General features: G+C 33.8%; 1 protein-coding gene across 8 annotated transcripts in view; it reads left to right on the top strand.

Moving 5' to 3' along the window:
- NAV3 (neuron navigator 3) overlaps positions 1-24196 on the top strand; it is a 688216-nt gene extending 664020 nt beyond the window's left edge. For all 8 annotated transcript variants that reach the window (XM_039343281.1, XM_039343283.1, XM_039343282.1 and 5 more), the window contains 13 exons: positions 714-886; positions 3340-3493; positions 4160-4334; positions 5825-5922; positions 6576-6671; positions 8097-8265; positions 9976-10211; positions 13868-14022; positions 15811-15882; positions 16617-16813; positions 18184-18302; positions 18965-19162; positions 21433-24196. In XM_039343281.1, coding sequence (XP_039199215.1) covers positions 714-886; positions 3340-3493; positions 4160-4334; positions 5825-5922; positions 6576-6671; positions 8097-8265; positions 9976-10211; positions 13868-14022; positions 15811-15882; positions 16617-16813; positions 18184-18302; positions 18965-19162; positions 21433-21552 — 1962 coding nt within the window. In that variant the 3' untranslated portion in view covers positions 21553-24196. The remainder of the gene's footprint in view (positions 1-713; positions 887-3339; positions 3494-4159; positions 4335-5824; positions 5923-6575; positions 6672-8096; positions 8266-9975; positions 10212-13867; positions 14023-15810; positions 15883-16616; positions 16814-18183; positions 18303-18964; positions 19163-21432) is intronic.
- The last annotated feature ends 459 nt before the right edge of the window (positions 24197-24655 follow it).

Genomic DNA, 24655 nt, shown 5'->3' with positions numbered 1-24655 from the left:
CTTATTAGAGACTTAGCTTTTGCCATCTCAACTATTGAAATAAATGGCTGTTTGGCTATTCTGAACCTTTCAATAATGGATAAGAGCTTTTAGACAATAAAGGCCATGCTTGCATACATGAACTTGCTTCTTTAAAAGAACTTAAGCAAATGCTTTCTGTTTCCCAACCCTTTCAGCTTCTTGTTAGTGGAAAAGCAAATACTGCAGCTTCAATATGCTTATTTCTGATCAGTGCTACTGTGGAAGTTATAAAGTGTAATCTTTCTGGGAGAAAATGTCTCCTCCCTCAAATAACGGACAATATCATATTGACTGGAATTCAGTGTTTTTTATAAGCCAATGACTTTTTTTTTTTTAGAAAAAGAATGTACTTATTTAAGACCAATCATCTTAAAGTGAATGCCAGAAAGAAGGTATTTCACAAGCGGTATGGGGTTTTAAATGAGTATCCATTTACTGTATTAGTATAGTTCACTTGTGTGTGTTTCCTATAACACAGTTCTCAGTTAATTTTAAAAAGCACCCTGTCATGTTCCTAAAGATACTGTGTTGCACACGTTAATGTCTTGCTTTGTCTATACACTTAACTCAGGTAGTAGCTAGATTGGCCTCTGCAAACTAACTTCTCATACAAGAAAGAAATATTTGAACTCTCTCAAATAATGAGAGCTAAATCGCCAAAGATATTGATGTTCCTTTTTTTTCCCTCCTAGCTAAGGAGTTCATTCAAACAAGCTTTTGGAAAGAAGAAGTCTTCAAAACATCCTTCCTCCCATTCTGACATAGAAGAAGTCACAGATTCATCTCTACCATCCTCACCTAAATTACCTCATGGTGCTGGAGACTGTGGATCTACTTCAATCAGGCCATCCCAATCAACTTCACTGTATGTTTATTCTTTGAGAAATGTCTCTTTTTGAAAGTGTCAATTTTTTATGGGATAGTTTTGGAAAACATATCACTATTATTTCAGAAATAATAGTGATCATGAGCTACCAAGAAACATTGTCTCTTTTTAAAGATTCAAGCCATTTTAATTCTCTACAGGTAGTCCTTGCTTAATGACTATAATTGGAATCAGCAACTCTGTTGCTAAGCAACGTGGTTGTTAAGCAAAACATCACTTATCTGCAACTGATTTACGATATTGCTTCCATGCAGTTGTTAGGTGAATTAATCATTATTTTTAAGTGAGACATCACATGACTTGCAATTTTACTGCTGGCTTCTCCTTTGTCTTTGCTTGTCAGAAACCAGCTAAGAAGCATGTAAATGACAATCAAGTAGAAAAAAACAGCTTAGAATGTAAACCCTTGAGCTTTGGCATTTACATAGCTCTGACTGTGGAATATTGAGGTAGGCTAGATCTGTTTGTAATACCTTTCACTCTTGACTGCAATAAATACTTGTACAAGCTGAGCCATGTTGCAGAATCTGCTGCCAAATAGATCAATTCCTGGATGGATGGAAGTTTGTAGAGTTACAGTTACAATCTTGCTGACATGAAACATGCCACTTACCATTCTGCAAAACATTCTGCTGGTTGTGGATCAAGAAACGCTGCCAATTTCAACTTATATATTAAATTGCAGTGATGTATTAAAAGGGATTTTCTTTCTTTCTGGTTCATAGTTATGCACTATAATAGTGCAATTGTGATTCCTCATGATACAGCTGTTTGTTGAGGTGCAACATTTTAAATTACCAATTGGGCAGAGACAGATATCAAATATCTGAATGTTTTGACATGGTGAAATAATTATTTTGCACATTGCAAATCAGCCTATCAAGAAAGATATCCTATCCTAGCAGTTTCTCTTAAAATGGTAGATTAAACCTGCCTTAAGTATATGACATAAAATAGCAATCTTGCATGAACAATTGCACTCCAAAGCATGTTGATAACATCCCACTGAACACTGTAACATGATATCAACATTATCAACATGATAATGAAAGCCATAAACAAGAGTTGTTTAAACTGTGACATAATGTCCATATTTAGTTATCATCCCCTCTTAAAGCTTTTACTTTTTCATTTTACTGCATTTTTTTATTCTGCTTCTTTCATGGTTTCTTATTTTCTAAACCATTTCCTTTACTTTCTTTCACTTGCATCTGTCTGTCTAATGCGTGTACATGCAGGTCATCTCTATTCTGGGCTCCAAAGAAAAAGCAAAATGGTCCCGTGATCTACAAGCATAGATCCCGGTAAATTGGCACAAGGGGCTTGGAGTTATTTATCCAAGAACTAGAAGGATGTTCTCTATTTTCTCCCCAAATGTCCTTGCAGGCATGCTTTGAAAAAACAGTATATCAATCATATGTTGTTGAATAAACTAAAACTAAAAGACTATTATGTGAACAATGGTGTGGTTGCTATTGTACATCAGTTTAATAATGAGCAGAAAGGACATGTTTTTTTTATGCTCCAAAGGAAAGAATTAAAAATTTAATTTTAAGTTTTAATTCACTATTAAAGTTTAAATGTTCTTGATTTCATCTTACATACTGTCGGAAACAGAAGCATGATGTCATGTATATGTATTTTCTGCTATCTGTTATGCCAGGGGTGTCAAATTGCTGGCCTGCAGACTAGTTCCATCATATGGAGGCCGCGCCCACCCCAGCTCCGGCAATGCAAAAAAAGTCACGATACATCACGACACGTGACGTGGCGAGTTTAACACCCATGTCTTATGCCATGCACAAATGTTTCTTATTTTCCATATGGAATGTATTCGATGCAACTTATGAAAAATATTGAATATTAGCATAGGTACAGATTAAATTCTACAGTCATAGCATAGACATTTTGAACACCATAAAAAAGAAAACAATTAAGTCAGCTCACATATACTGGTACTTAATGTAAGTATTTTGTAATCTCATTATATATGAGTTGGACTGAAAGACAAATCATCTGAAAAATCATATGAAAAGAGAAACGCAATAGTTAATACTAGCAATGAATTTTTAATTTGTACTATTTTGGAAATTGTTTACTTTTAATAAAAGCAGGGCTACTATTTAATATAGAAATGATTTGTAAAATACAGTCCTATTGAATTTGGAGTATAAAACGTCACTGTTCTTATAAAAGGAATTAAATAGAAAAGTTATAGAACAACCTTACAACTTTATCTAGATACTGTTTCCCCTTTTCACTTTTTTAAATTGAACTGATTCATATTGCTTTGATGAAATTCTCCCTCCTGCTCCTAGGAATCAGCAGCAGAAACCTTTTCTGATTTTTGGATATACTATAATAATACACTGCCGTGAGAAGAGAAGTTTCCTTTAATTTTCTGCCTCTTTACCTTCTCCTCTTTGTTTTAGGATTTGTGAATGCACAGAAGCAGAAGCAGAAATAATTCTTCAGCTAAAAAATGAGCTCAGGGAGAAAGAGCTCAAGCTTACAGATATTCGTCTTGAAGCCCTCAGTTCTGCCCATCATCTTGACCAAATTCGGGAAGCCATGAACCGCATGCAGGTCAGTTCTGTGGAACAACTGATTAGGGCATTATTTAAAAAAAATTAATGCACTCTTGTAATCACCCTGAACTGAAAAATCTGTGTGGCAATTTTCAATGTACTATAAATATACTGAAATATATTTAAGATAACAGTGCAAAAAGAAAAGCTAAGAATATTTCTGAGTAAGAAGAGTTCAACTATAGGAACTATTTGAAAGTTCTTATTCCAACCAAAGGATAAATTACATAATATTTACTAAAAAGGTATTTTATCCAAATTTCTGCACTTGCCATGTTCACGGTTTTCTTATTCTGAAATTGATGTTTTCAATAGAAGGAAAGAGATCCTTAGTCTGATTTTGGTTTAGTTTTTTTAAGACTGTTTTTAATTACATGAAATCTCCCATAAAAACTACTACTTGGATGCATCTTAATAATGCAATTAAATGTGAGGTTAATTGTCATGTATTAGATAGGTATTATTTTGCTTCATTGCTATAATTGTATGATATACTTCAAAAACTGCCAGCTGCTATACCAATGAAAATTCTTTCAGTATTTTTGCATCTCTGTTAACTGTTTGGTCTTAATGGTTAAAATATGATTATCCATATTATACCAGAGAGATTAAAATTCTCTGGCTCATTTATTTAATTGTTTCTTATTTGTATTTTAAATGTTAGAATGAAATTGAGATTTTGAAAGCTGAGAATGATCGTTTGAAGGCTGAGACTGGAAACACTAGCAAATCTATCAGGCCATGTTCAGAGTCCTCAAGCAGCACATCTTCTTCCTCTTCGCGACAATCTCTAGGTCTCTCTCTGAATAACTTAAACATCGCAGATTCAGTTACATCTGGTAAGTAAAAGCTTTATTCTCTTAACAAATATTTTTGCATCATGGAATACTTCTCCTTCTCTCTCCTCACACATTCCCCCACACCTCCAGACTTCTTGCCAAATATAATTTTATTGTCACAGTACAGAAAAATGTAAATAAATTTGGAAAAGTGCTCATTATGTAAGTGATGTTTTAATATGAAATGGAATAATCCTTTGTGTATAAAGGAAAATTGAAATACTACATTTTTGCTGTTTCTCTCTGTTGTATTGCATGTAGTAATAGCAACAGTAGTATTGGCTGGTTGTTTCCTGCTTTCACTTGAGGAAATTTTCTATGAGGGAAGCTTCTTCCATCCGCAGAATATAACTCTATATACAATCTATGTGTATACAATACATATACTGCAAAATACTGTATATAGAAATGGAATAATTAAATGTGCATTTTTAATTTTTTTACATATGTGTGTATAAATGCATGTATTTTAATTATCTAATATATTCATGTTCTTTTTTTCATTGTACATATAGTAGTTATAAGAACTTAGTGGCAGTCTTTAACTTACTATTTGTGGATATTTTCTTCTTTTGGGGGTGTCACATTTGGAGAGTAATTTCTCAGAATTTGGATAACAACTAGCTTGGGCTCTAAGGATTCAGAAATTTTTAAGGTACATTTGGGTTCAAGTCCCAAAGCAATCCAAAAAAGTATATATTAAACTACATTAATATACTGAAGTCCCTATACCTAAACCCAAACCTTTAGATAGGTTTGCATGTACAAATATTTGATATCATTAGCCCAAGCATTTTTTGCCCTAAAACAAACTCTTTTAGCTGATTCAAAGTAATTTTCATTCAAAAAAATTGTAACCATTTTGTCATACTTGAAAAATGAACTTGCTTTATTGTGCTCTTTATCAAACTGAAACTGTATATGATTATGTATTTTCAGTTGATTCATCCTTGCTAAATACTTGAAGATAATTGATGAATTTTATTTCTATTATTGATTTCATCTTGCATGTGATTCTTTTCTTTCTTCAATGATGTAGTATCTGTTTAACATGATTATTTCCTATTTTCCTGTTTTCTACTCCCAACCATATGAAAGTAACATTGAAATGTTGATTATTTTTGTATTAGCACCCAATAAAACTCTTCTGCAAATGGATGCAATATACTGATTAATATCTTAATACTATAATCAGTTTGAACCATCAGTCATACAGTGAGGTGGCTTTCAATCCATTTATGATCCTTGTTAAGTAGATAAGTACTCATGTAGAATTGGAAATATTTCGTCACATATATTACATTGTGACATCCTGAGTTGGGATCTGCCATCAAATGACAGAATCCATATATTCAAAGTATATATTCATTTTTGCCAACAAATGAAAGAAAATATCATAGGCCATTATAATCATAGCCTTTTACAGATTATATTCATGCAAATTTAATTTTATTTTAAAGAGCACTTATATTTATTGTTGGCTTGCTTAGATATTTTACTGGAAGATGTTGCAGATGGAACTCTCCATAAAGAAGGCCAGAATGTTAAGATTATTGTCACAATAAACAAGGGCTACGGTCGATCAAAGGTATTCTGGGTTCCAACTTTTATTGCCATATGATTATCTTAATTATATTTCTGTAAATGCTACTGTTGCTATAATGGCTGTTTTGTTCTAATCAGCAGTATATTCAGTTTAGAGCACAACAAATAATGTTGAAAGAACTCTTTTTTCTCATGCTGTACCTACATTGGCATCATTGAGATATATTGGCATTTTGATATAAGTATGTGTGGTTTACAGAAATGTGGGCATTAATAATTGATTCAGAAGAGCTGTGGTGGTACAGTGGTTAGAATGTAGCATTGCTGTCTAATTCTGCTGACTGTCAACTGCCAGCAATTTGGCAGTTCGAGTCTTACCAGCTCAAGGTTGACTCAGCCTTCCATCCTTCTGAGGTCAGTAAAATGAGGACCCAGATTGTTGGGGGCCATATGTTGAGTTTGTAAACCGCATAGAGCGGACTATAAAGTACTGTGAAGCAGTATATAAGTCTAAGTGCTATTACTATTGCTATGAAAAAATGTTTTAATATAAAATCTGCAACATATTTGGTATATCTATAACATAGCTGAAAAAAATATTGTTTTTCTTTGCAGAAAATACTCAGAAAAGCTTGACAAAATAATTTATCAGTATTGAAAATGATTTCTTATTTCATTTATCTCCTCTCTTTATAGGACCAAAGAATACAGGCATATTTGATAGGTTCTATCAGGGTCAGTGGTAAAACAAAATGGGATGTATTAGATGGTGTAATTAAACGACTCTTTAAGGTAAGGTTTTGCAAGTTTAATACAATGAGCATCAAGCAGATTTTGTGATAGATTTGGGGTTACCATATCCCAGCTGCAAAATGATTATCAGATGTCAGAAAAGAGATTCAGAAAACTCTACTCGTGGGCCAGGTTTTTAACAACTCAAATATGTTACTCCTATACATGCAATCAGTTAATAGGATAGTTTCTATTATCTATTTGCATAAATAAACAGATAACAGATAAATAAAAAGCAAACTTATATAAGAAGCCAGGACATTCCCCACAATCAGTTAATTAAATGGATCATCTTAAGCTGATTAGGGTCCATGAGATCAGTGTATATGTGGGTCCCTGGTGTTCTCTGAGCTTGGTTGTTTTCTTGCAGATATTTCATTACCAAACTAGAAAACGTCATCAGCACTAGAAGGGAATGGGGTTTGCTCTCTTTTTATATGTTAGTGGCTTGCTAGTGTTGGTGGGAGTGATCTTGGTGATTCCTTGATTAGATTGTTTACTGTTAGTTTGTTTGTCTGAGCTGATAGTTCTTTGATTGGGGTATTATCCAGGGGCATTCCAGAAAATGTCTCATTTGAATTACTATAACATGCTGCATTTGGGCCTGCAGTTGGAAATGATTTGTAAATTCGAGTTCAGCAACCATAGAATACAGCCACATGACTGTGATGGGCAAGAGCCTTTAAGCAAGATTACACTGTACTGCTGATACTGCATTAGCTACCGTACCTCTTGTTTCCCATTCAAGTTGCTACTTATCACATATAAAACTCTATATGGCTTGGTTCCAGATTATCTTTGGACTGTCTGATCTAAATGAAATGTTTCTATCAGGAGCAGATGGTTCACATTTGCACCTTCCAAAAGTTAGACAGAAAGAAACGATGAAGCAAACCTTTTCTATTGCTGTGCAGTTCCCTGGAAAAATCTGCCACTTAAAATTTAAAAGGCTTTACATTCTTAGCTTTTAAAAGGTGGACTTGTAAGATAGCTTCTAGATTTCTAGAACTACCTAAATGCACTTGGGTAAATTGAGCTTCATTTGCACATGTGATATACTGGCAAACTGCCCACAACTTTTTCTTCATAAGTTAAGAAGTTTGAAGTTTCTGGTGTTCTCTAGTTTTTAGTATATATGATGATGGGTTTTAAATTCTTGTGTTTTATTATTATAATCTGCCCACAATCTAGGTATTTGGCAAGATAGAAATCAAGATAATTATAATTATGTCTTATAAAATCCAACAAGAAATACTAGACATTTTTGAGTTATTGTTTCTGACATTTTCCATTTAAGCTTAAAGTATATTCTTGATCTGCAAGTTGTAGTAATGAGAATGGCATATGAACGAGTAGGTTAATAATTCATTCATTCATACTGCAAACTATGAATGTTTCCATTTGCTTTTTTTATTATTATTTTAGGAATATGTTTTCCGAGTAGATCCAACTACTAGCCTTGGTTTGAGCTCAGATTGTATAGCTAATTATTGTGTAGGTGATATAATTAGAGCACATAACCAAGAAGTACCTGAATTGCTACCTTGTGGATATCTGGTTGGAGATAATAACATAATCACAGTGAATCTTAAAGGTAAAACACACCTTTAATTTATTCCCTTTTTCTTCTGCATACTCTGTAATGTTGTTTTCCTAATCTATTGCCCAGCAGAGTATAAAAAATTATAACTACATGCTCAAGTGCACTTTAAAGTATCATAAAAAATCAGATAAAAATAAAAGTAATAATTTAAAATATCAATCGATCAGAATACAGCTGGTAGGGACCTTGGAAGTTTTCTAGTCCAACCCCCTGCTCAAGCAGGACATCCTATACCATTTCAGACAAGTGACTGTGCAGTCTCTTCTTAAAAACTTCCAGTGATTAAGCACCTACAACTTCTGATGGCAAGCTGTTCCACGTAATAATTGTCCTCACTGTTAGGAAATTTCTCCTTAGTTCCAGGTTGCTTCTCTCCTTGATTAGTTTCCATCCAGTTTTCTTGTCGTGCCTATAGGTGCTTTGGTAAATAAGTTGACCCTTTCCTTTTTGTGACAACCTCTCAAATGCTGTCTCCTCTAGTTCTTATTTTCTCTAGACTAGCCAAACCCAAATCCTGCAACTGTTCTTCATATGTTTTAGTCTCCAGGCCTTTAATCATCTTAAAATAAATACAATTGTTGGATACCAATTTGAAGGGGAACACTTTTAGGAATAACATATTATATGTAATAAATGGCCTGGTACAATTTAGAATAGTTTAAATATTAAGCAACCTGGTATATTTGCCCTGGTATAGTTGAGATGGCTGCTTTTTAAAACAAGTCTGGAGCTGATAATGTCCATTTTCTTTTCCACAAAACTCCACAATTAGTTTTCCAGTGGTAAATGTGATAAATGTAATTTATGTCAGTTTCAGTGTTGGTTCATAAATGCATTCTATATTCATCAGTGATGAATATAGAATGCATACGCAAACACAGAATGAATTTTAGTTTAAAATTCATGATTACTTAGTTATTCAGTTTGAAAATAGATATTTCATTTCTTTTTTGTGAGCCAAGAATCATATTGTAAAGAACAGAATCTTAGAATCCATATACTGATTCAGGAAATTCAAATAAAAATAACATTGACCAATTCAAAGGTATATTTGGGACAACCACAGACAAATATGTTTATTATAAGTGGACTGGATATAGACATGTAATATGAGACCAAACTGATACATCCTTTACATTTCAAACATAGGCCTTATCTCCTCAAACACTTCATCACTGACGCTTCCTACTTTAACACCACCTTTTTTTGTAGCATCTAAAATTCCTTATTAATGCTAAATTAATTGTGAGAATCTCATATAATATTTGTATTATTTCTTTTAAATAAAGACAAATCTATAACCAGGATAAATAAATGTTGAAGAATGAGGAGTTAAGATTCTGAATCAAATATTTCAACTATGTAGACAGTGTAGTGGTTTTGCAGTGTGGGGACGTTCAAACAAACTATCTGTTATTTACAGTGATATTTCTGATCTCCTAACTCATCTGCTGTAATCAGTTTGACCTTTTTAAGTGTCTCAGACATTTCAGATATGTCTTGCTGCCTCACCTAGTTTTCACTTCACATTTGCTTTGATTGCAAGTGCTTATCTAATCATGTTGCTACATTAATATTCAATGAATTGATTTTTAAGTATGAAAAATATTTCTCTAAATGATTCCATAATTTTTCCAAAATGACATAATAGGATTTTTTTCTTGTTTTACTTCTTGTTTTTTGTTTTGTTTTTGTTGTTAGGAGTAGAAGAAAATAGTTTGGATAGCTTTGTGTTTGATACATTAATTCCTAAACCAATTAGTCAACAATACTTTAATTTACTGATGGAGCACCACAGGATTATCCTATCAGGACCTAGTGGCACTGGAAAGACCTATTTAGCCAACAAGCTTGCTGAATATCTGATAACTAAATCTGGCCGGAAAAAAATGGAAGATGCCATTATTAGTTTTACTGTTGATCACAAATCAAGCAAGGTAAGATCTCAGAAAAGGAGCCATAAACATAAACATTATAAACATTATCCATGTTAAAGAACAGCATGTTTCATTCTTTACATTAAAGTTAAGTAATAACTGAATTTTTAATATTTTTACTGGACAATACCTGACATTTTAACTTGCTATTTTCATATACTCATATTACATCTTTAATGATTTGCCACAGCATATTCGTATTCATTTTGCCATTTTGTGCTAATTTTGTCCTTCTTACCTGACATATTGCTTGGTTGAGACATATGACTGATGCAAAATAGGGATATGATACATCTTTGTTGCTGCTACTTTCTTGAGTATCCACACCTATGCTTCACAATTAGATGTGGTCCAGTTGGTTTATACTTGACTTTTTATACAGTTAGACATAGTACTATCTGGGTCACATAAGAAATACATTGTACTTGTAGTCATCATATGTCCCTATATGTCTTGGAAAATACAGAATAATAGATTTGAAAGGGACCTTGGAGGTCTTCTAATTCAACCCTCTGCTCGAGCAGGAGACATGATAGCATTTTAGACAAACGGCTGTCCAGTCTCTTCTTAAAAACCTCCAGTGATGGAACACCCAGAACTTCTGAAGGCAAGGCATTCTACTAGTTAATTATTTTCACTGTTAGGAGATTTCTCCTTAATTCTATGTTGTTTGTCTCCTTGATTAATTTCCATCCATTGTTTCTTGTCTTGCCTTCTGCTGCTTCTTTGTGGCAGCTCCTTAAATATTGGAACACTGCTATCATGTTATCCCCAATCCTTCTTTTTTCTAGGCTAGCCATACCCAATTCCTGCAACTGTTCTTCATATGTTTTAGTCTCCATGCCCTTAATCATCTTAATTGTTCTTCTCTGCACTCCAAAGTCTCAATATCTTTTTATTAATGACTTGACCAAAACTGGATATGCTATTCCAATATTACCAAGCTTTTATAAAGTGATACTAATACCTCACATGATCTATCCCTCTGTTTATGCAACCAAGGATTGCATTAGCTTTTTTGGCTGCTATTGCACACTGCTGGCTCATATTTAAGTAATTGTCCACTATGACTCCAAGATACCTCCCACAGTTACTGTTTTTGAGCCAGGTTTCACCTAACCTGTACTTATACATTTGGTTTTTCTTGCTTAAGTGTAAAACCTTACTTTTCTTTACATTAAATTTCATTTTGTTGGATAGGGCCCAGTGTTCAAGTCTATCAAGAACCATTTGGATTCTGAATCTATCATCTGAGGATTTGGCTATTCCTGCCAGCTTAGTAAAGTCTATTTAACAGTTATATATGGAGTTTTACAAGGTTCTGTTTTCTTTTCCATACCAAAAGTCATTTAAAACCATTGAGATAAATTTTATAGGGATTTGGGGTAAAGTATTGGAGCCAGTTTTATATCTTTTCTACATTAGATTCAGATGTAGCAGTTAGCTCCATGTGAGACTGCAATGGACTGGATCAGGGTGCATAAACTAAACTCCATCTATATAAGGCAGAATTACTTATGGTGAGTGAGGGGGTAACTCAGGAAGTTGAGAATTTACTTTAAAAAGAATTACACTCTCCTAAAACTTAATTTTTCTCCCTTGGTATTTTAGGATCAAATTGTAATCTCATTCTTTTTTTTTTTTTTTTTTGGCCTTGTTTTAGATTGAACTCATGTAGGAGACTAAAAAGTTTAAATAATAACCAAGAACTGCATTTCTTTCCTATGTTTTTAATGTCTATATAATATGGTATTGTTTATTCTTCACAAACCTAAATCAAATAGATTTAGCAAGTTATCTTCATTTCTATGTGGGGTGGTCCTTGAAAAGTATCCAGAAATTGCAGTTGTTGAAAAAATTAGCAGCTAATTGCTAATTATTGCAAGTACTGTGCAGGAACGATATTATGCCTGTACTGAACTTCCTTCCAGTTGCCTACAGCTGCTGATTGACCTTGGAAAAATTAGATTAGATTAGATTAGATTAGATAGGATATTGACTATTTGAGAGCTCCTTTCCCTTCATAGCAGCTTATCTGATTATTCAAATTAGAAGAAAAAGCTCCCTCATACCCATAAACTCACTTACCTGGTATTCAGGAGACAGCCTTTACCATATGTGCCCAAAGCTAGGAATATTCTTTCCAAAAGACTGACTCCCCAGTTTTTAGGTATTTAGGAAAATGATAAAAACCTTGTCACAAATTCTTAATTTTAGTTGAATTTTTATTTTAATGATTCTGACTTTAATTTTTATTTTAAATAATACTGGTTTTCTATTTTAAATGCCATCCGGCCCTCTCAATTCCTGGCAAATAGATGGGGAAGAAATGGAAGTAGTGACAGATTTTATTTTTCTGGGCTCAAAGATCACCACAGATGGGGACTGCAGCCAAGAAATTAAAAGACGCTTGCTCCTCGGGAGGAAAGCTATGGCAAATCTAGACAGCATACTAAAAAGCAGAGACATCACCCTGCCAACAAAAGTGCGTATAGTCCAGGCCATGGTTTTCCCAGTTGCAATGTATGGCTGTGAAAGTTGGACCATAAGAAAGGCTGAGCGCCAAAGAATTGAGGCCTTTGAACTATGGTGCTGGAGAAGACTCCTGCGAGTCCCTTGGACTGCAAGGCGTTCAAACCGGTCAGTCCTAGAAGAGATCAACTCCGACTGCTCTTTAGAAGGCCAGATCCTGAAGTTGAAACTCAAATACTTTGGCCACCTAATGAGAAGGAAGGACTCACTGGAGAAGGGCCTAATGCTGGGAAAGATTGAGGGCAATAGAAGGGGACGGCAGAGAAGGAGGTGGCTGGATGGGGTCACTGAAGCAGTAGGCGTGAACTTAAATGGACTCCAGAAGATGGTAGAGGACAGGAAGACCTGGAGGAACGTTGTCCATGGGGTCGCAATGGGTCAGAAACGACTTCGCAATTAACAACAACAAAATTTTAAATGCTGTGAGCTGCTTCAAGTATTGTATAAACAAAAAAGTGTGGAAAGAAGAAAGAAAGAAAGAAAGAAAGAAAGAAAGAAAGAAAGAAAGAAAGAAAGAAAGAGAAGGAGAAAGAGAAAGAGAGAAAGAAAGAAAGAAAGAAAGAAAGAAAGAAAGAAAGAAAGGAAGGAAGGAAGGAAGGAAGGAAGGAAGGAAGGAAGGAAGGGAGATAAAGAGAGAGAGAGAGAAAGAAAGAAAGAAAGAAAGAAAGAAAGAAAGAAAGAGAAAGAAAAAAAGAAAGAAAGAAAGAAAGAAAGAAAGAAAGAAAGGGAGATAGAAAAAGAGAGAGAGAGAGAAAGAAAGAAAGAAAGAAAGAAAGAAAGAAAGAAAGAAAGAAAGAAAGAAAGAAAGAAAGAAAGAAAGAAAGAAAGAAAGAAAGAAAGAAACATGCAGCAAAGGTATGTTTTCCCCATTTGGGAAAACTTCATGATCAGGATTTGCTGATCACATGAAATAGCAGGGGAATCAGATTAGAACAATTCTATTGTATGCATTTAACATTATATTGTAAATATAAGCTTTGGATAAAGAAGGTGATTAGGCAAAACTGCTTTGCTTGAGTCTGCCAAAATCATTTCATGACACTTAGCTTTATCAATGATTCATAAATATGAAGTTGGCAATAGAAAATACATTGTCTTATTACATTCTTCTCCTTTTCTTGAAGGATGTTCAACAATATCTTGTTAATTTGGCTGAACAGTGCAATGCTGATAATAGTAGTTCTGACCTTCCTGTGGTAATAATTCTTGACAACCTGCACCATGTTGATTCTTTGAGTGACATCTTCAACGGTTTTCTTAACTGTAAATATAACAAATGGTAGGTTGATTCTTTAGTCATTAGTGCTATGCAGTCTCTCCCAATCTGGCAAACTTCAAAGATATTGAATTGAAGGTCTCAGAATTCTAGATTCTTATGATCTGTTTATAAATGCAGGAAGTTGTAATTCAATACATATACAAGTGGCTGCATTGAAGAAGACTAGTATAGAGAGTGGCAGAATATCAGATGAGTTTGTGAATATACCCAGTGAAGTTTGAGAAATGTTTTGATTTCATATTTTAATTAAGGTGAATAGTCTGCTATTATACATTCAAGATATTTTTGCTCCTCCATCCTTCCACTCCTCAGAACTGGTGATGTTATACAAAACTGCCTTAAACACAAAACATAAAACAGAAATAAACCTTTTATCATATCAATTTCAAAATGAGTTACATACAATAGTCTACAGTTGATCTAGATCAGTCCTGCATGTTTTAGTTTAATCTTTATAACAAACATATCCCTTTGTGATTTTTAAGAAAAAAGGAAAATACATAAATATGTGCACTGAGTTTCATAACTAGGTTCCTATGAACAGATGCAAAGTATGCAATTTTTGTTAGTCTGCATGTTATTATATGCAACTGTTTAGCCAATAATTGCACTAATAAATACATAATGTATTGTATTAGTCTGGAAAGTGAAAAGTTTGTAGCATAGTTCAAGAATACATTTAAGCAAACATTTGAGACCTAGCATAAGTGCACTTAAAAGGGCTTTTCTGAAATATAAAATTCTACTCATTTACATATGGCCTCATGCTTAAGTAAGAATATGTTATTATAGAGCTAACTAAATTGCTTTGAGTATTTGCTTCACTGGGTATATTCACAACCTCTTCTCATATTCTGCCACTCCGTATACTAGTCTTCTTCAATGCAACCCCCTGTACATTTCATCTTTCTCAATAATTATTTTATATTGTACCTACAGAATCATTGAAATAAACTTTAAAAAAAATCACCCAGATCAAGAACTTATAGAAAGCTATGCTAATTTTGAAATAAACAAAAATTAGTAAGTGTCAAAGTTGAACTGAGAGCCAGTTTGGTCTAGTACAGGGGTGTCAAACTCGCAATGTTATGTGACATGTTGCAACGTATTGCGACTTTTTTTTGCCATTGCCGGCAATGTAGTGGGCACGGTTTCGCTATGATGCATCTGGCCTGCAGGCCGGCAGTTTGACACCCCTGGTCTAGTAGTTAAGGCACTAGGCTAGAAACTAGTCTAAAGTAAGGTGGAATTCCATCTGGGTGACCTTGGGCCAGTCAACCTGTCTCAGCCCTAAGAGCTTATAAAAAACCTTGCCAAAAAAGCCAGGTAAATTGCCAGGAGTCCATATTCTGACTTGAAGGGGCATACACACACACACACACACACACACACACACAAAAACATATATGAAAGAGCTTCAGTTTAATATTTGACATTTCCTCTAATGGTGTCTATAGCATAGGTCAAGAATACATTTAAACAAACATTTGAGACATAGCATAAGTGCGCTCAAAAGGGCTTTTCTGAAATATAAATATACATTATTTTATATTAAAACAATGGTAAAATGAGTTTCCTTAAGTGTCAGTTTATTTTGGCATTATGATTACTTCTTAAGCTCTCCTTTTTATATATTATATATTCAGAGATTAAGGGAGTAATATTTTCTTTTTGTATGTGTGGTCATCCTTGTTGATTTTAATACTGTTTTTATGTTGTTTTGTTAATATTTTGTGCTTATTCAATTTTCCTGGATTGTTTTTTAAATCCATATTGGTTTGTCTTAAGTCCCTACATTATTGGAACGATGAACCAGGGAATTTCATCATCACCTAATCTAGAACTGCATCAAAACTTCAGGTAAATATTATTTCTGTTTCATATCTATCATATGACTCAGGCTCAGAACTTTCAGTCTAAACTTTTAGTTTTAGTAAGTTCATGATTGTTGCATATTTGTTTACATAAATTAAAAAAGCATATAAAGTTTTTCAATTTTTTTAATGAGTCAAATGTAATGAAAATATAATATCACCATGTTTAGGGTTGTTTCTGTCACGATTGGAAAAGTGATGTACCATTTGGCTTTTGAAACAAGATAGCAGAAAGCACAAAAGACTAAATATATTAAGTTCTAATAGCAATTTTCTTCATCATTGACCTCAAGACGTACAGTTGAAAAGAAACAATGTATTATTAGCTAGAGATATAAATATAATCCTGTAATAGAACAATAATCTAGCTCAAAATCTATTTACTGATAACAGCTAGCCAAATGCCAAAGGCAAGTTCACAAATAGGACATACAGTCATTATCCACCTTCAGTGATTAATTGCTAACTTCAGGCACCAAGAGAAATGGTTTGTGAACACAGAAGGTTCTCTTTGGCCTTATAAAAGATTACAAGCTATATCTTAAATGCAGTGATCAAATCTTTTATTTTTAGTAATTTATGATGGTGGCTATCACATCAGCTCATGGAAACAGTTGCTGTAGGGTAACAATACAGTTAAAAAAAAGTTGACTATAAGACTTCATTGGATGACCCCAATCTTTGCATTTGGATTTCATTATTTTATTGTTTTGTGTGTAGATGGGTGCTGTGTGCTAATCACACAGAGCCCATTAAAGGGCTGTTATCCAGATATTTGAGAAGGAAACTGATTGAAACAGAGCTGGAGAAGAATACCCGCAATAATGATCTCATCAAAATTATTGACTGGATTCCCAAGACATGGCATCATCTCAACAGCTTCTTAGAAACACACAGTTCTTCTGATATAACCATTGGTAAGACCTTTTACAGTTAAGAATGCAAATTAAGAGTTAAAACTGACCTTTTAAGCTTATCTGACCTTGTAAGCTTACTGTGAATGTGTTTGGCAAAATAATTAATAGATTATCTTTTATGCCCAAAAGGGGAAAAAAAAAAGAGAGTTGGATGAACAGAAAATTGTATTTGCAAACTTGGTATTGTTGGATATGAATTGGATGTCTGGAATGAAATTTGTACTTAAAGAAGAACCCAAAACCATTTAATATCATTAATCTTAGTCTATGTTAGCCCTGAACTTATACTGTCTCAGCCTTTCTTATCCCATTCCACTGTCAAAAGACTTAGTCCTAACTAATGTGAAGATAAAATTAAGAAGAAAACAATATATAAAATAAATAAAATGCATGTTCTTGAAAATGTATTCATCACAGTTTTTGTTTTTTTAAAAAAATTCTGGATTTTCACATTTCTTGATGCCATTAATAATGTACATTCTAATGTGGCATTGGATTGGATCAGCAGCAGTAATAAAAAGCAGAGAAGGCAGAAAGGTCTAAAACTCTTTCAAAACTCTCAAGAAATCCAAGATCAGGTATTATTGCTTCAGAAACCCTCTTCCATCCCGATAAATCTGTGTTAAGTAATCATGTGAGAAATGGTGCCCTAAGAGTAGTGGAAACTCCATCTGCATATTTTGAAAAAAAGAAAAAAGAAACCTTTCCTGAAGAAGAGATCAAAGAATCTTGCAGATAATTGTATGTTTCAAAAAGATTTCTTTTAATTGATTTTTTTTCTATAAACATCCCTAAGTGGCACAATGTGTTTTGGCAGTTGCCACAGAACAGCTGGCAGTTGCTACAGCATTGACAAGCAAGGCAGAGAGCTGGGGTTTAATGTATCTAAGAAACAGTCACCTTGTTTACAGATGAAATGTCTTCAGAATTATTTCTGCCATTTAAACAAAGGCCATCTGGAACCAATGAAGTAATTGGTCTTTAGAAATACATTACCCATATTTTAGTGTCTCAGCATTCACAAAATGCCAGATGTTATAAATGTATTTTTCTAAATCATGTGGCTGAAAAGGCTAATGCAAAAAAAAAATGTTATTGTGCTTTATCAAAAAATGGCTGCCATCACTAATATGCAGTGAATAGCATATAAACAGTATATCTGTTGTGTCTATCTGACAATAAAACAACTTGAATTAGATGTGCCCATCCCTTGTATGATACCCAAATTTTCTTTATACGAGGGAGACGTAATGTACAGAGACTACATTACATCTCTGTACATTATGTCTCCCTTAAATAAAGGGAGCACAAATCCACTTACAACACTGAATGTAATCTCATATTGTTTTTTTAAAAAAATCTTATTTTAGGTCCTCGCCTTTTTCTACCTTGTCCTATTGATGTTGATGGTTCTAGAGTATGGTTTACTGATCTCTGGAATTATTCTTTGGTGCCATATATAATGGAAGCTGTGAGAGAAGGACTTCAGGTAGGACTCTAGCAAAACAGCAATCTGAGTCCTTGGGCAGTGAATTTCATTATTGTTTCTAAGGGTTGATTTATATAAACAACCATCATTTGCCATGAATGGAAAGCCTAATGTAATTTTTAAATCTTCATAAAATTTGTACCCTATCATTGCAACTATGGACATCACTGTGCCTATAAATAATCTCCTTGGATCAGAAAAATGTCCAAAGAAATGCAAACATTCTGGCTATATATTTAATATTCAGTGGAATTCTCAGTTGTAGAATTTTGCAGTTTGGTAATAGAAATGCCTCACTTGAATGTTGCTAATAAGTGAGATAGTAAACTAATTTTAGTACAACCTTGTTATATATTGTCAAGTGGAATATATATAGTGGAGGAGGGGTGTGTGATGGCTAACAGTTATAGCAACAGACACCAAAAACATATGTGTCTTAATCATTTCTTGGTATCACTAAAACTTACATAAATCCATTTTTTACTAGTTATTGTTCTTATAAATTAACAATAAACTGTTCGTTAATCATAACTTATTTTGTAGCATGGTAGGGCATTCAGGTGAATACTAGCTAATAACTTAGTTCATTACTTCCATTCCAAAATGTCTTTTAATAAAATGAGTATAGACATTTTTACTTTTCTTTTGGGATATATATTTAGATGTATGGTAAACGTGCACCTTGGGAAGACCCCTCAAAGTGGATAGCAGAGACTTGTCCATGGAGTACACTGCAACATGATTGGTCATCATTACTTCAGTTAAGACCTGAAGATGTTGGTTATGAAGGTTATCCATCTGCCAAAGAAGGAACCACTTCAAAGCACATTCCACAAATGGAAGCAGAAGGAGATCCTTTGGTAAAATAAAAGAATCCGTATTGCTTTTAAATATGCTTTATTCAGTGATACTTTTTTATTCTAGTGGCTTATTATATGTAACAACTGAATATCTGGTTGGTTACATTGATTCTACTTGCTGCTTTGGCTGCTCAGATAAATTGGTACTAGTTTACATGTATAATCCCCATAGTATTAAATTTAAGACCCTCCTTAGCTTTGCATTAATTCACTGAATATGTACAATAAATCAATGTATGAATTAGATTAAGAAGTTACCATCTCAGAATATATGAGCATTTATATGATAGTCCTAAATTCTGACTCACTCTTAACTTTCAATCACACTTCATTTTGAGCAAGAAAGAGAATATTCTCTTGGAATCATAAATGTCTGGGCACTCATTTATCTTAATGGTATCCCTGGATACGTTTCATTACTTTCACTGACAAAGGTGAATAGCTATGAATGAAAGAGAGGGCTTACATATTAGGAGTGTTAAGAGACAAAAAGCAAAAAGCAGAGAAATATTAGAGATATGTGCATGTGAAGTGACAGATTATAAAGAAGATTTCTCTAGGAAAATATTCAGAAGCTAAAACAGAAAACCTACAGAATAAAGAGATAGGTTTACAGATTGGAGCCCTTCCTCCATCAGATCCTAAAAAGGTCAATCCTGGATCAAGCCATAAAACCATTTTGCAGCTAACATGATATATCTGGGATGCCCAGTAGTCTTGACTAGAAGATGAGCTCCTTTCCATGATGAAGGGTAGTATCTAACTCTATCTATGGTTCAACAGCTTGTAGACCTAGCAAGAGTAGCAGCTACGAATTTGATCTTTCTTAAACTTCACCAGTATCTTTTTAAAAACTGTTGTGATACTATTGCTAATATCACACTCCATCATTTAACTATGTGCTAGAAAAAAAAATCTGAATCTTCCTGCATTTACTTTCAGTTGGTAAACTGAACTTCTAATACTGTTAGGAAGACATAGAAAATATTTTACTAGGTTGTCTATGCCATTCATGATCTAATATCCCTCTACCATGTCTCCCCATACCTTCTTCCCTTCAGTCTAAGCTACAGAGTTCCAATTGCTATAGTCTTTTCTCATAGGAAATTGCTTAATTTTGATTCAATTTTTCTTCTCTATGTCCTTACTAAGATGCATTCAGCAAAACTGTATACAAGCTTCTCGCTCTTCTCCATACATTTTTGCTTAGTTAAATATGAGATGGTATAATAACATGAATTATTCTGGTTTTCCATTTTTTAAGACATATTTTGGATCAAATATTTTACAATATTTGCATTGTAAAATTAGGTTATTTAAAAATGCTGCCAACAAAGCCCATTCCCTGAACAGCTTTAATTATGATAATTTCAATATCTAAACATTTTTGAAATGTCCAGTGCTTTTGAAGTTAATTAAGATGTGCTTAACATTCTTTTGGAATCCAGCCTCAGGACAGTAACAGAGTAGTATGGCATTGTTTTGTGAAGGTCAGCTCCTGGACAGCAGATGGTGCTCTTGCATTCAGCTGTTGACTTTCATCCACTTCATTCCATTCAATATGTATGCAAAATGGATCATACCCAAAAAAAAAAAAAAAAAAAGAACCAACCCTGTGTTTGTTTCCGTATTATTGACTAGAAAAGTGAATCCAAGCCTGATTTAAATAATCCAGTCTCCTTTATACTTTGAAGGATTTACCTGTTGTTTTTCCCCTTCATTTAATTGTTTCTGTGCTTTTTATGACTTAAACATAATTCAGCAGGTACTTTGGTATTATGTCTGCTTATGATGTGGAAATAGTATGTTTCTTAAAACACACACAAAGGCTAATATAGCATGAAGGCCAATACTGGATGGAATCTGGTAGCATCTCTTTGCCTCCGTGCAAAATAGCAAAAGGTTTATGAAACATGTATGCAAAAATGTGCATGATGAGCTTTAAAAGGCAGGAATTTCTTATAACAGTGGATAATCATGTAGTTACAGAAGCAAATATTTAAAGTGTTGGGAGAGCTCATATATAAAGCTACATAAATGAAAAGAAATTCCTTACAAAGGAAAACATTTTTAGTAAATGTTTTCTAAAAATAGCTCTAACAAAGGACTTGCAAACATAAATAGTTGCACATTTCTGTTAAATTAAAAACAAGAGTTGAAATTCATTACAGTATTGCTTTGCAAACACGAACAATAATGGATTATTATTATTATTCTAAGTCATCTTAACTTTTGTACCAATAACACACCCTATTGTATTTCATTCTCAGATGAACATGCTATTGAGGCTCAAAGAAGCTGCCACTTACTCAAGTGCCCAGAGCTGTGACAGTGATACTGTCAGCCACCATGATGATATGCTGGACCCTTCACTTGAATCAACGCTCTAAAGGGGGAATGACTTTGGTTAGAGGATGCTGATAAACCTATACTGCATTAAGACTGCTGAAGTGGCGTGTATGTGTGCTGAAAGGCATGTGCGTGCTGTGTTGTATATGGAGACACCTGATTTAAGCAGTAAGCAAATCAGAAATGAAAGTTGGATTTGTCCAGTGTCAAGTGGAAAGAGCCTTTAACAGGGAAACTATGAAGCAGAGTGCACCCATAATAGTCAAACTCGAATCACGTAGAGTCTTTTATTTTCTATCCCTGTCTTGAAAGGTTACAGTGAAAGTGTTTTATGTGATACTTCAGTATACTTGGAGGTGCTGCATTCATAGTTCTCCTGCTCCTCCTCTTCCTCCTCTAACCTCTGTGGTGCCTCATAGCACATATTCCAGATTGCAATGATGTTCAAATAATATTCTGCTCTCCTTTCCAAAACGAGGTGGATGCAAAATAAAATTAAAAAAATGAGAGGGTGTATAGATTCAATAAGCACAAAACAGTATTGTGCAATTAACTTATACAAACAATACTGTGATATGCTGGATAAGTGCCAATTTGATACTAAACTGCCATATTTGCAGTGATGTGGTTCACCAACTTTTTTTTTTCATCTGTGTGTGTGTGTGTGTGTGTGTGTGTGTGTGTTGAAAAAAAGTCACCCGTTTTTATATCCAAATTGTTTTTAACCACAGTGGTATTTTTTAAACACCTGCCCACCTCTTAAGGTTGTTGTTGTTGTTGTTAGACAATTCTGAAGCTGACTAAAGGTTTTGGTTAGGGCTTTGTTTTGAGTCTTTTGGGTGGGGGAAAAAGATCATTTCCTATGGTGCTGTCTCATTGCCTTAAATCCGATTTCTAGACAATGTTATACTTGGTTTAATTTGTTTAAACCATTGGTTATTTACAGTTTCCTTTCTTCATTTTACTAATGAGAGAGCATCAGCGAGCACAGTAGCCTTGTGTTTATATATCAAGTTTTTTTAATTAGGTGGCTAGAAGGATGAATTATTAATATAGATATATTATTTTTAATCTTCTGTGAATCAATGACCTATCATCCTAAACCATTCAAGTGACCCAGAAGCTACTCCTAGTTAACTATGAATGAAAACAAAACTAAAAAGTCCAACATAGTTATTTTCTATCCCATTTGGAAAAGAACGTATTAAGACAAAAACAGAGATGTGTGACATTTTATCCAGCAGAGCTGGGTATGCACCTGAGTTAGCATGAGCACAAACCGTTCTTGGTTTTCGTCCCTTCTCTTCCTTCCCCCATTTGGAGCATGCTATTTTCATTGCAGTTGTACATGAAGAAAGTCAGCATTACAAAAACATTGACACAGTGCTATTCACTGTGCAAGACAGAAATGTTTTTACAGTAAGAGGGGAAGGTGTGGGGGTGATTTTGCACAGTTTATTGGGAGGGTATTGTAAATACTGAAAATAAAAAGTGTTGCACAAATGAAAGGAAACAAAACAGTGACAGCAGCAAAAATATAAAATTATACTTTATTATATCAATGTGAAAAAATGTTTCATTTATGGAGAATACCTGTATGTTGTAAACAAAGCAAGAGGGCAATCTGTACAATCTGTTTTAAAAGAAGACAGAAAAATCAGGTATGTTTGTCCTGTACTTAGAACTGCCATCACAAGTCCTGAGCTATCCTTGCTACAATTAACATTTGCACTCTTTAAACCAATCTAACTTTATAGAAAAAAATAGACATTATCTGTCCTGGCAAGATACACCAGACTGAACGAAAACCTAATCAGAGTAATTGGAGATATTGGTTAAAATTAACATAAAATATTTAAGGGCTATAGCATTCTGTAGGCATGTATTTCAACCCCTATCTTGAAAGGGCTCATATGGAGCATGTTCACTCATAACCATAGGACATGTGCCAATGAAGTGCTTTCAGGATACACATAACCAATGGATAACTTCAGGATATGTAACTGGTGCTACTAATTCCTGCAACAATATATTTTGCAAAACAAATATCAAAAAAAAATCAATGCAGTTTTCCTTGTTGCATCAGCTGTAGGTCTCCTGCATGGTGCTATTGCCCTAATAAGAAAGTCTGCTTTTATGCACAAAAAAAATGTACTCAGACTGATTTCCAGCAGTAAATATTAGTTGACTGTCTCATATTGTTAACAGCATGCCACTCTGGAAAATGACTAAAACAAAAGCTGTCCCTGATGATTGATGTAGTCTGAAACAACATCTAAGCCCAGGAACTCCTGCCATTTTCAATACACTTACACACATCCTGTATGTATATACTACATAATACAATTTTCCCTGCAATACATTTCAGTGAATCCACCTAGTTTACAACTTTAACAAATTTGTTTGTGAAGCATTTGTCTGTATACATTTTATATTTTGTACATTTTTAATGTAACATATTGTGTAAATAGACAGAAACAGTGAGATAAATCATCTGAAAAGTTTTGTAGTCTTTGTAAAGCCCTAATAATAAGTATTTGGTGTCATCAGACTTAACTGGATGATGTATTTTATATTGATTTATTGTTCTTCTAGCTTGTAAACCAGCTTGCATATATTTTTTGCAGGTGTGCACACTGTATCTGTCTAAATTATTACTTTGCCATTAAAGTGGAATTATTTATTGACAATTGAGTCTGCTGTTTTTCAACTCCAGAGGAAATCAGCCTTTGATTCCATTGTTAGATGTAGACTATGGGATTAGTTTAAGAAAACCATTACAAATATTAGACATATCAGGTTATTGATTGAATTGCTTTCTTACCTTACTACAAGGAAATGAGTTCGCCAACTGGGGATCCTTATTTTAATAAATGGATCAGTCAAACAGATCTATTTATTTGCTCCCATCATATTTAATTTGCATATCAATTATAGTGTTTCAGCCATGGAATGAAAATCATTTTGTCTCCTTGCTTAATAAGTACAGAGCACACAATTTAACTGAAAATATATGGTGTGTATATCATGATATATGTTGAGATTAGACTTAGAAAATTGTGGGCTCGACTGGCTGATTATTGTGATAGGAAAATGCTGAGGATTAACTACAATCAATCCACAATGGTGGGTTTTAATCATAGC

Source organism: Crotalus tigris, unplaced genomic scaffold, assembly GCF_016545835.1.
Source record: "Crotalus tigris isolate CLP2741 ecotype Arizona unplaced genomic scaffold, ASM1654583v1 scf7180000017836.1595184, whole genome shotgun sequence".
NCBI lineage: Eukaryota > Metazoa > Chordata > Lepidosauria > Squamata > Viperidae > Crotalus > Crotalus tigris.
The sequence above is the reverse complement of the archived record's forward strand: the minus strand, read 5'-3'. Positions and strand labels throughout refer to the sequence as shown.